Source organism: Pelecanus crispus, chromosome 3, assembly GCF_030463565.1.
Source record: "Pelecanus crispus isolate bPelCri1 chromosome 3, bPelCri1.pri, whole genome shotgun sequence".
NCBI classification, from domain to species: domain Eukaryota; kingdom Metazoa; phylum Chordata; class Aves; order Pelecaniformes; family Pelecanidae; genus Pelecanus; species Pelecanus crispus.
The window spans coordinates 93180274-93193006 of record NC_134645.1 but is presented as its reverse complement, the minus strand read 5'-3'; the positions used below and the strand labels follow the sequence as shown (position 1 = coordinate 93193006).

Below are 12733 nucleotides of genomic sequence, written 5' to 3'. Positions count from 1 at the left end.
TTTTAAGAGATGGGAGCTCCTTCTCCTTGCCATGAACGGGCTTTTCAAAGCCTTGTATGTGCAATTGCCCCACTCTGCAGCTGCAGCAGGCAGGCAGCGCAAAAAAGGGGAAAAGGCTCTAGTAAAGGAGAAATGGAGCCTTTTTAGAGGAGCAACCATTTGGTATATTTGAAAAGGGATACGGAGTCCCAGAAGTGCAGGGTGGCTCAGGCTGGGAGGTCATCTGGTGCAATCCCCCTGCTCAAGCAGGGCTACCTGGAGCCGGTTGCCCAGGAACATGGTGAGAATGGATTTCTTTTTTTTAACCCATAATGAGCAAAAAATGAAACAGAAGAATACTTGTACATACACATACTTGTATATACCCATATTTGTATATACACATGGAAAAGTACACAAAAGCTACAGTGGGGGATTTACTTGAAAGCGTACTGATTTCAATGTAAATTTACCACTGCGTAACAGAGAGGTGATATCCTGGATATATGGGAAGAAAAATATACTTTACATAACCCTACAGTATATGTCTTAATAGGATTTTTTTATTATTATTTTATTTTAAAAAACCCAATGTCTGTTTCACCTGGAAGCAAATGTCACTTCACATTAGGAAAGAGGTTTTCTACAGTTTGCACATAATATCAAAATTTGAGATACAAGATATCAACATATGAGCTATTACATGTCATTCAACTTTGCATGTTCAAATTCTTGGTCAGAGACTGAATTGGAAGCCCCATGCCCATCACAACCACAACCACAAACCCCAAACCTTCTTTACGACTTGATTTCAAGAACTGAAATTTCCAGGTACCAAATGTGTATCATTTCCAATGTTAATGTTAAAAAGAAGTAAATCTTAAAAAGGGGAATGCTTGTGACAGAGAAATTCTGATTTCTGAGAACTGCACTGACTTAACGTTAAATTGGTCATAACATAACTTCCAGGTATAATTTTCCTAATTATTCAAATGGCAGTCTGCTGAACATTTAGCATGTAATTTAAATCAAACCACACATGTAAGATGGAATAATAATCTTAAATTATATGTGCTATACATTTTCATTTTAGGTCTGTTTCTTTTCATAAAATTTTGATGCAATTAAACAGCACAGCTGTTAAAAACTAATGACATCTAAGGTCATGATGGATACCGGAGTTAATTCCAATCCAGTGCAATCTCTCCATGTAAATATTTTTGCTGGCATAAAATACAGGCTCTGTGTCCATAATGGGGGAAAGCATTGCAACTGTGGGCACAGTGAAACAGAGCTGTAACACTAGAATAAAAACAGTATTATACTGCATACAGAAACACTTATTTTATGTAGACTGGCTTATACTGCAGAAGTTTGTCATTGTCAATTGAGACAATTTTAAAGTACAGGGGTGGAGAAAAAATCAAAACAATTGAAATAATGTATATAATTGACCTGCATAGAGGCAGCAAGGCTAGAGAAATTTATGCCACTATTTCAAATTTATCCACGTCAGCAATGACTTCAACAAGCACTGAGACCCACATAAAACAAATGCTCGGCTCCCAAGACGTGCAAATTTGCCTTAAGCCACTGACTGTGCTCGAGTAGCAAAAACTCTTTCAACAGACACACCAAAACCAAGATGGGTGTGGAAAGGGAGCGCTACGGCACCCTGCTCTGCCCCAGCTGGGTTTGACGAGGGGCAGGCAGGTACGGCCCAAGCCGATCCCATCCGTGAGCAGGATTTCGAACACTGCAATCCTGGACTTGTACCTAGGACAACTTCTTTAGACGATCTTAAAAGATTTGTTCAACATCCCTGCAGCAGGGAAGGGGACAGGTTAGTTTCTCCAAGATGGTTTTCAACCTCCTAAACTGCGAATGCCAACCCTGCCTCTTTCCAGGGATGATCAAGCAGAGAACATCTTCCATCCTGATAAACAACTTTGTTTGGCAACACAAGCCCCAATTCTTCTTCTGGCAAAAAAATCCCACATCTTATATCTTAAAGAAAATTCCACCCTGTCCTTATGACTCCTCCTTCGTAAATGTATTTGAGATGAGCAAAGCTAGCAACCTGATCTAATTCAGGTACTTCTAAATGTTGTGAAGCTTGACATTACTATATTAATTAATGTTTCCCCCAGATAGGAAATTATGATTAAAAAAACCCCAATTTTGGAAGAGCTTTCTAATAGTTAGAGGGAACCAGATAAAAGTAATTGTTTTGAACCCAAGGCTTTCACTGATCTTCATTTCCAAAAATCATGCTCTATATGTTTCAGAGAGGAAAAAAAAAAAAACAGAGCAGCAAGCTGATTTGTGGTCAGAATAAAAACAAAAAAGAATCCAAGGAAAAAAGTGAATATTTTCTCCCTAAAGCAACATTATTGCTATTGTGTTTGTAAAAACATATTTTGAAAATATAAATATGAAGAAATTATCATAATTGCAGAGGGAAAAAACTCACCCCCCATCCAAAAACCAAGATGCTTTCTAGAACGACAAAATACAAGCAATTTTATTACTCCAATACAGATTTATAGCAGTTGGTCAGAATCCTGTTTGCCCTTGTTCCCAATTCCTTGAGTACAGAGAGGGGATGTAGAAAAAGATACAAAGCTTTTTCCAAGGTAAAGGATATGACCATGCTGTAGCAGGGATGGAGACAAAATTGTTTCCAGAAATTCTTAAATACATCTATAGGTGACCCTTAACGGCCAGTCTTTAGTGGTTTTATAAGATCAGTGTTTTGGCAGACACTTTTTTCCAAATGTTCTGCAATGGCGTCAGTTAGGGGCATGCTGACACTGTGCAAATAGCTGCGAGCTAGCAGAAGGCAACTGCATTTGTCCAAGTTACTACTTGCAAATGGGTATTCAGCTTGCCATATTTTCTTTATCTTTTATGGTGTCTGGCAGGAGTCAGGATCGTATATTAGTTTTTTTAGATTTGAGGTACTTAAAGGTCCTCATTGCATCACTAAGATACATAGGAATCCTTTGGATATCCTATGGCAATGAAAAAAATTTCAAGCCCTTCCATGAAACATATTAAACATTTTTTTCAATCATTAAAGTAGCTGTGGCTTGACAAATATTTGGACTAGGAGAAACAATGTTTAAAATATCATGTAAGCACTATCTTCAGAAGATGATGGCAAATCAGATGCAATGTTGTGTTTGTTTGCTTTTATTGGCCTGATACTACTTGTCAGCTTTACTGCTCTAGGGGTAGAAGATACAACTTGCATACAGAGAAGGCCAGTCTTTCAAGTAGCCTGGAAAAAATCATGCCATTTAGAAACTGAAAATCTCTAAGGACTGCTAAAGAAGTTAGCACCATCTATCCTCATTAAAGTTGTCAGGTGAAAGATCCTTAGGGTTTATAAAGCTGGAATAGAAAAAGGGAGAAAAGATCACCGGATCTATATTTGGGCTGTTGTTATTCCACTGCCACGTTATAGAGGAAGATGACATCCTACAAAAAAAAGATACTGAAAGTATTTATGGGGATATGATGACAAATGACAGAAATCAGAGCAGACTAAATGTATCCGCTTTCACCTCTTGGAAGTATACAAGCATTAAGGATGGACATCACCCAAAAGTCCCAGACATTATTTATAAAAATATCAAAAGACCTACAAACACAAATTAGATTGCAGAAACTGAATAAATCGAAAGACTGAATGTGGCTGCACTTCTAAGGGAGACCAATAGCTGCTACAGCAGCTCAGCCAAAAGCCAAACAGATACCTTCCAACAGTTTTGAACATGAAGACACCTCCTTCCAAGGTGCATGAGAGAGAACGCAGTGGTTTTAAAATGCATCTAGAGGCACAGAAGACTTTCTCAGCTTAGTTGACCCATATTTGGTAAGCATTTTGCTAAAAAGCTTCCCTTCCATTTCTTTGAAACTACATTCTAGTTGAGTCTCCTTCTGATTTGGGGTGAGGACCTTCATCCTGCAAGGAAAGAGAATTCCCTGTGGGAGCTGGGTCTCTAAACAACTAGGGAAACTTCCAGATGTTGTTTGGTCTGCTGTATTGGACTGTTGTAGCCATGACTACACTCAGACCCTGCAGGGTAAGAAGCACCACGCTTCTTACAAAGGGAAATGACATTTTATAATTACTTTATTTCCCATCTGGGAGTTTGTCCTCCATAATCTGTTTCAGATGCAGGAGGAAAACTCAGCCAGGCTTGTAACAGAAACATAGTTCATGTGGCTAGCCAAATCCCTAGCATCAGAAAGACAAGGGCTATTTGAATCCATCACCATGCGTTGAGTGCCTGAAATAAGACCTAGGTCCCAAGAATGACTCAAGAATGACTTCCAGAAAACTCAAACTCCTAATGCTTGGGTTAAAGTCTCACTGCAAACTGTTAGAAATGAAGACAGTTAAATTCCCATTTTTGATCCTGTCACTGCTGAGGACCTCCATCTACTCAAGGAAACATGAGAGGGTAAGAGGCAGGTGGATGCTCAGCGTCCTCCTTGGGTACCTCTCTCCAGCAGTTCGTCTGACTTCAGTCTCCTCGCAAGGATGGGAGCCAGTGCACTTACTGCCCTAGAGAAAGTTATTTTCCAGTGCTCTTTTCCTGACAGGAAATAAGGCAACCCAAGCAGCAGCATCCACTGCTTCAGCCCTGCTTGTCTTTCTTCTCGGGAGGGAAGGGACAAGATGCCTGTCTAGGTTGAGCACTGGGGGAATCCCCCTTGCTGACATTTCCCTAGATATTTTCCTTTTGCCAGCTGCTACAAATGATTCAGATGGGAAAGCAGAGTCAGGGGAATAATTTCCCTCTAAAATTGAATGCAGCCTTGAGACTGCAAGGAAAATTAGAAGGATTTTTAAGTGAGTTGTCAGTTTAAGAACTGAAATACAGTTTGACATTTATCAAGCAAGCTCTGTCGCATGGAGGAACAGTGGAGCCATTGTCACTGCAGTGACAAAAAAACTGAGGGAAGTACAGTCCAGGCTTGAGCTTTGACATTTGCTCAAAGTTCTGAAGTTAATAATTTATATGGGAAAGCCATTCACACACTAAACTATTAAAAAAAAAAAAAAAACCCTGAAGAGTGAACATCTAAAGAAAGCATGAGGCATAAATGAGAGCGGAAAGGTTGAGAGCAAAGACAGCTCACCAGAAACCCATGCTGAGGAAACCCAAGGCAAAATGTGACCTGTACTGAACATCTTCAAATATCACAGGAAAGCTGATACATCTTTTCCCCTCTGGTACATCAGTTAAGACTCATTTTTCTCCCTTGTGAGCATCACAAGAGTGAAGAGAAGAAAAAGAGTCTGTTACCTTGAATGTCGTCATTGAAAGTGCAATACTTGTTACGGTACTTATGCAGGAGGCGGAATGCATTAGCATTAGCAAAATCCTCAAATTGAATGAGGCAGTTCATGCCATACCTAGAAAGACAAAAAATCGTGCATTACATTTAAAGTAATACATAATGCTATATTAAAAAGCTATTAACATTTGCAGTCAGATTTTGAATACAAGTAGAATGATTTATACATCTATTAATATGTTTCTGCTATATTCTGTATCTTTACATTTATATAAATTGTCTAGTAGGCATGATTAGACTACTAATATGCTTTACTCAGTTCTAAGTTAAGAATAAAAGATCAGGGGGAAAGGCCACCTTCTCTCTGCAGACATCTCAACAGAAGTCTTCGCTGAGCAATCAGCTAGTGAGCAAAAAGAATTGGCCCCATAAGGTAGGCAGTTAAAAAGGTAACACATCCAGAACACGGATTTTATTTCATTGTCATTATGCAGGTCAGCAGCATGACATCACTCACAACATGCCTATTCTTATTATAAAAGAGGTAACGATCAGGAACACGGTTAAACTAGACAAACGATAAGCATGTGAGAACACTTTAAGGAAGGAAAGTGATAGCTGCAAATTTGAATTGAGTTACGCTTGGCTAACATCCACTAAAACTTTGGGTATTTGCAGAAATGAGGTTATCGACATTTCTTACATCTACTATTTCGTTGGTTTGTCAAAACTGATTTTCTGATATGAATACTAGATGTTTCTTAAACAGTATGCTAAGAATCAATGTTATCATCCTTTTCAATGTTTTCTCATTCTTGTAGCTAATGAAACAATTCAAATTGGCATTTCCTATAGTACTTTCAAATCTCTATACACTATATTTTGAAAATATAGTGTATAGTTGCATCAGATGAACAATTTCTATCATTTAGCTGATATGAGTATCTAAGTCAGTTCAATAGCATGGATAAGTAAGTTTTGATGAACCTTGCGGTAACAGTCTCAAAGTTAATGCCAATCACTACATTTCTTGGAAACAATTCACTGTGTTACCTTGCTGCCTTGGACCCACTGTGTACCAAGGCTGCACTACCAACAGGGAGCAAACAGCAGCATTTTTCTAGTATAGGTAGGTGCCTATGTTGACTGCAACAGGCATAAGGCATCACAAATACATCTAAAAATTACCAAAGAAAGGAACACAAGAGTATTTAAAAAAAAAAAAAAAAAGGAAACTCCAGACTCCTGGCACTAGACTCATATGCCAATACCCAACAAGTAAAAAGTTTCCCTGGTGTGCCAATAAGGTTACTCCTATAATGAAAGTTAATAAGAAGTTAAATTAATTTAATATTACTACCATGCATCCTCCAGTCCTTAGATGCATTTCATTAAGAGTACTGTCTCTGGATTCCTTGCTTAACAGTCCCATATGGCATTTTCAAATACTTTCTTAAAACAAAACCAAAAAAACCCATAAGAACCCAAAAAATACCGAAGACATTTCTAGACAAAAACTGTGTAAAGACTGAATTCAAACTCACAGCACGTTGGCAACAGGAAAAAAAAAAAACCAACCCACATTACTTGAATACTGTCAATCTCATATGGGGAAAAAAAAAGTAAAACATATAAGTTTAGTACTAAAACTTCCTGTACAAGTTTGTATCTGGAAATACCACATAAACATTATTGCACCCGGGAATAATATTACAAGAAAAGTTCTTTTAAAAAAAGTATTTTAAACTTGAATAAACCTAATGGCAATTTTCACAGACTAAGGAACCATTTGATTAAAACTTTAAAAAAATGTTGCATTAGGTGTTGCTATGAAATTATTACTACTAGGGTCTAACAGGGCAAGATCTCAACAGCACACATCCTGTTTGAGCTAATGGAGGTTTTTCCTTATCTGCTAACAGCACAAATCCAAGAGATACAGTCAAGCAGTTCCTGTTTCATCCAAAAAAGCAATGTGTATACTTAGCAGTTCAGTATAAATAATCTACTCTAATGTTAATCGAGTTTTGCCTTAAACTATGCATGTGTTTGGCAACCACGTTAAGCAAAGCCATCAATATAAAAAAAAAAGGACAAAAATTCCTGTGAATAAATTAATTTCCATGGAAATCACATATTTACAGCCATATTACAATTAGCCAAAACTACTGGGATTCCACTGGCAGGAACGGTAATCCCTGCTGAAAATAAATACGTCTTCAGGTTTTATGGAAAAACCTGGACTTCTTCAGCAGCATAATGACAGGCAGCTCTTTAAAAGAGAATCTGGCGAGTCAGTAATTCAGTACAGTAAATCACAACCAAGTTCAAATAAGAAACTGGAGCTACTTTTCAATAATTAATTTAAATTTCTAACCTGATTCAGTATCTGACATGAATTTCTGTGATTCCATAAGGGTCCAGGAGCTGACAGTTGGATAATAATATGAAACTAATGAGATTAACACTCCGGAATCCTGGAGCTTGATTAGAAGTGTTTCTTGGATGTCATTAAGCCAATGTCTGTTTCTTTATTTTACCATATATAAGATTCCATTTTCTCATCTGCATTTGATTTTTCTCCATTTTTTTACCCATTGCCATTGTAGACAAGGATCAAAACTCCCTGTGAATTATATTAAATCAGTGTCCCTGTAGAAAACACTCATCCTGTACTGGGCACACTAACCATACTAATTTTCTGAGCAAGATATCATGGCTGTTTAATTAAAATGGAAAAAATGCAGGCAATCTAATTCTGGGCCTCTGAGGTTTTGGTATTATAGCAGGAAAATTTCTAAGCAGCATTCTTACTTGTTGCAAGTGTTGTACATGACACCCAGGTTAAAAACTGAGACTTCAGTGCTGCCCATGACCAGTAGCACCTCATAAGATTTGTGAAGTTTGAGGTCTATGTCCTCAAAAAACTCTGATCAAGATAGACAAGAAAATGACACAGTGTTTCTCTGCTTGGAGTGTTCCTGTTCTCAAAACCACTAACAGATGAGATGTACAGATGAGGTAATACAAAATAGTTAATCTCTGGCATTCCAGAAAATCCCCTTGTAATAATGAATTGGCTACAAACGTGCCACACAGTTCTGAAAGCAGTGACCATACCAAAACAACCATCAATTCTTCTATGACTTCCACATCTTACTATCACAATCACTTACAGCAGAAAGTTGAGCCAAAACCAAAAATGACATTCACAGCCAACACCTCAGTTCCACTCTCTTTTCTGTATCACTCTGCAATAACCTTCCCTCCCTACCGCACTCTGATGGACAGGTTTAGGTTGTGGTATCTCCACTATAAAGGGAAACCGTTTGAATCAACCCTCATGAAAACAGAACATGTCCTCTCTGTTTGCACCTCATACCCTATTGTCATCACAAATTTTTGGTTTGGAACTGCACCTCTTCATAGGTGCGTATGGTAGACAAATGACTGCTGGATGAGAAGGGAACCAAGCACTTTATTGCTTGCCCTTGTGCAGTCATCAAACCCTGTTGTGCCTTCCAAACCACTTAAACTCCAGCAACTGTGGGCCACTACTGTGCTGTAATTCATATTACCTTTCAAACATTATGGAAAGAGAAAACAAAGTGTACAGCTATCCTAAAACGTGACAATCTTAACGTCTATCATCAAGACTTTATACAGATAAGGCACACATTGACTTCATTGAGTTTCCTCAGATGACACAGAGTGACTGATCAGGTAGGTCCAGAAGCAAGTTAATTGAGATTTGCTACAAACGAAATAATCAGATTTAAAAACATCACTGAATGGTTGTGGTTGACTGTTAGAGGGGGCATGTTAAAAGCAAAAGGCCTGCAGTGGAGTGCCAGCAGCTCCAGGCAGAAGAAGAAGAACAGGAAGCAAAGATACAAGGAACTGTCATGATAGAAAATGCTGTAAGAGATATTTCTCCGTATTTTAAAAGTAGTGAACTACATACCATTATAGTGTGAAATAAAGGTGTTAACCTGTGTACTGCTTATCTAAGTAGCTAAACTTGATCATCACATACCGTAGGACAATTTCACCTTCCTATTTGAAATTTCAAGGCATACACATTTAAAACGTAACCTAAAATCCTTTTACTTTGAATGTGTCACCAACAATAGAGTCACGGGAGCAAGCAGACATTGTATGCGGTTACAATGCCGCAAACATGAGTCCCATACAACATATCACGCCTTATTGCTTGCCCAGAACAGAGACAACATTTCTCCAGCTATCACTACTCTGGCCCCAGGAATACATATGGGATAATTGGGGAAATGGAGAAACACAGAACTAACACGCATGTTCATATTGAAAGGTGGTACATATAAAAGGAAGAGACAACCTGTCCAGTGGGCATCAACTGCCTCAACCAGAACACTTGAAGAAATGACGGATCTAGTCCTAGACTACCAAAACTAAGAAAATACGTGAAAATCTGAGAGACATTCCTCCTCAGTGTGCAACCATAACAAACGCCCGAGTGAATTCTTGACTACTTTCTTGCTCTGGAAAACACTTCTCTGACAGCAATAGCTTGGCTCGAGTAGCCTGGCTAGGACTGCTGGATTCTTGCAGGCAAGTGTTTTGTAGCTGTGAATTCCTCTCTTCCGCCTGTTTGGGATCTCTCACTGTGGTAGCTGATTAAGCATACATAAATTGTCCCTAGAAAGTGATAATCCAGATCACTGTTCGCCTTCTTAAATCCTGTTTTGTCACCCACGCCTTTTTGTGTACTTGGATCTTAGTCTCCTGCCCCAAGTCATGCAGGCAGTCTGAATCAGGATCCAACTGGACAGAAGTTCAAAGCCATCTTTTCTTTTTCTGTATGGACAGAAAATACAGACAAGAGTGGTGGCAAGCATGCAGTATCAGATTTGTCATCAAGTATGGGAGGCAAACACTGGACAATGGATTAAAAAGAACCATCCCACTGAATAATGTGTGGTTGCCAGAAAACACTGTTTCCAATACTTCTCCCAGTTTACAACACATTTTGTGTGACAGTCTTCGCTTAGTTTTCCCTATTTATAAATAAATTTATATTCAGTTGTCTGCGACAACAATGTTAATCTTTCAAATCATTCTACAGATTATATCTTTATGTAACAAGCTGGAGAAAAATGTCCACAGCTCTTTAACCATCCCAAATATACAGTACCAGTATTTTGGCAACCCGATGCTCTTAAGAACCTCAAACAGGGAAAACCCTCAAGCATCCAGTGGGAGCTATAAAAGTTGGGGCATCATTTTGAATTCAAACCATATGATCAGTAAAATCCATGCTTACTCCTACAGCTAAGAAATTTTTCTGGAAATATATTTGGATCATTTGTTTTTACTGCCAGCCATTGTTTTGGAAACCTTCCTAAAGGAACAAGTGGTTGCTTTTTAGGTTTTTAGAGCTTCCAAAATCCTATTTGAATATTTTCTTTGTTCATGTGGGCCTGGAACTGAAAAAGCCTTAGAAACCATCAGAAGTGGTTGCTGCCACCCATTCCTAAGAAGGAGCAAAACCAAAATGATAGCAACATTGGCGTTCTCTCCTTTGCCTTGTGCGTCATGCAGCTGCTCCGCCAGCCAGAAACATTTATAGTGCGACAGGACAATGTGGAAATCATCTCCTTCCTGCCCACTCCAAACGCTGTAAGCTTGTTCATTTCCATGTATCCCACTGCTCAAAACAGAGTTAAAGCATAATGGCCACTGCTATAAACACCTCTTTGTGCCAGGGCTTTCATGACAGGATGCCTTCCCACCTTCCCTCCTGACAGCTCTTATGACCTGGATGCCTTCTCTTCCTGCTCTCCCCCAAGCTATCTTTAACTTCATTTCATAAAGCAACTAAACTGCTGCAATGAGGTGATACAGCCATCCTAGCACCTCTTCTACTACAATTTTAATCTGCTGGTTAAATTCAACCAAATTTGACCGAGGGGGATAGAGTTTTCCACCATAATTGCTATGCATATGTTCTGTGGAAAAAGGTGGCCAAGATGAGAAAGCCTCCAGCAAGCACCGCAGCCACACTGTAGCAGATGTTACTACTCATGCTGCCTGTCTAACAGCCTGACGTGCTACAGCTGCACAGGGCAGAAATCTGTCCAAGGTGTACTCAGCTCTAGCCAGCGCTACAATGCAAATACCTTCCCAGAAGAGGTATCATTAAATTGCAGATAACTTTCTCCCTCTGTCCTGAATTGGACCAGCAAGTTGGAGACAGGACATTCTTCACAGGAAGAGATTTTCTAAAGGACTTAATAGAAACTGTCAGCATGTCTGCTTTCCACATGAATGAACCTATTTAAATTTCTTTTTTTTTTTCCCCCCCTGCAGGCAGCCATTGTTTTTATTTTATCTACAGAACGCATTTACTTTCTCAGGCATATTTTTCATAGCCATTTTCTGTTTCCAAACCAATCCTTGCCCCGATGAGCTCAGTACATATGCAAAGTAGACACAGAGGTAGGGGAGACGGCAGCATTTAGCACCCAGCCTAACACCAGCAGCAGATTCTTGCTTCATTCACATTCACCTTAAAGAAATATAATTGAATGAAAAGAAATATAATTCTACAAAAGTTTTTCATGCTATTATTTCCTGGCATGACCACAGTGCTATAGGGTCTGCAGTGCAGCCCTCCTTTGTACCAGCGCTTCTAACAACCCTCTGCTTGCTCTTCCTTTCTCCATGGTGTTCATCTCCATGGCCTTTCTATCCCAGGATTAGTGAGGAGAATGGGCTGGTGATGGCTCATAATTTCTCCCTTTCCCCCCTGCCCCCAGCCAACAGCACTGCTACACCTGTGGACTTTGCAGACCTTGGGAAAAGCAAGGCTTAGGAGCAGAGCACTGCTGAATTAGGAAGGTCTGGTGGTTGGTGCTCCTAGAAGTTGTTGCTTGTAAGTGGACAAGTTTCTCTATCCACAGTCAGGCACCATTTATATAAAGGGCTTCTGTTATGTAAAAAGGGAATTAAATTGAAAGCTTTTGTGGAATACTAACATGAACAATTACCACAAGAAAAAGATGGTCTGGTTTTTAACTTAATTTTTCATCAGCTTGGTTGCATCACACTTTGTAGCGAGGACTACTTGCTCTTTAAATTGAAGACTTAGAAGTCCATCCTACTGAAACATTAAGCTGAAAACACTTCTAAACATACTCTGTCTAATTTTTTGTGCATTTTCAAAGTGCTGTTAAAGGATTAATACTGATGGTCACTAGAGAACCTGAAGGAGATTTCTTCTATTTCAATAGCTGATTGAATTAACCATCAGATGTCTCAGGGATGTGCAATATAAAGGCTGTGAAATAATTAATCATAAGTTACCACTGTTGTAAATATATTTTATTTCTTCTTGCAGCAAAAAATTTCATGTTTTATTTTGTATTTAGATATTTATACTAAAGTATTTCACACAACAATA

General features: G+C 38.9%; 1 protein-coding gene across 1 annotated transcript in view; it reads right to left on the bottom strand.

The window, feature by feature from the left end:
* ME1 (malic enzyme 1) overlaps window positions 1–12733 on the bottom strand; it is a 184766-nt gene that overhangs the window by 36539 nt on the left and 135494 nt on the right. Inside the window, exon 7 of the mRNA XM_075707463.1 lies at window positions 5301–5410. Coding sequence (XP_075563578.1) covers window positions 5301–5410 — 110 coding nt within the window. The remainder of the gene's footprint in view (window positions 1–5300; window positions 5411–12733) is intronic.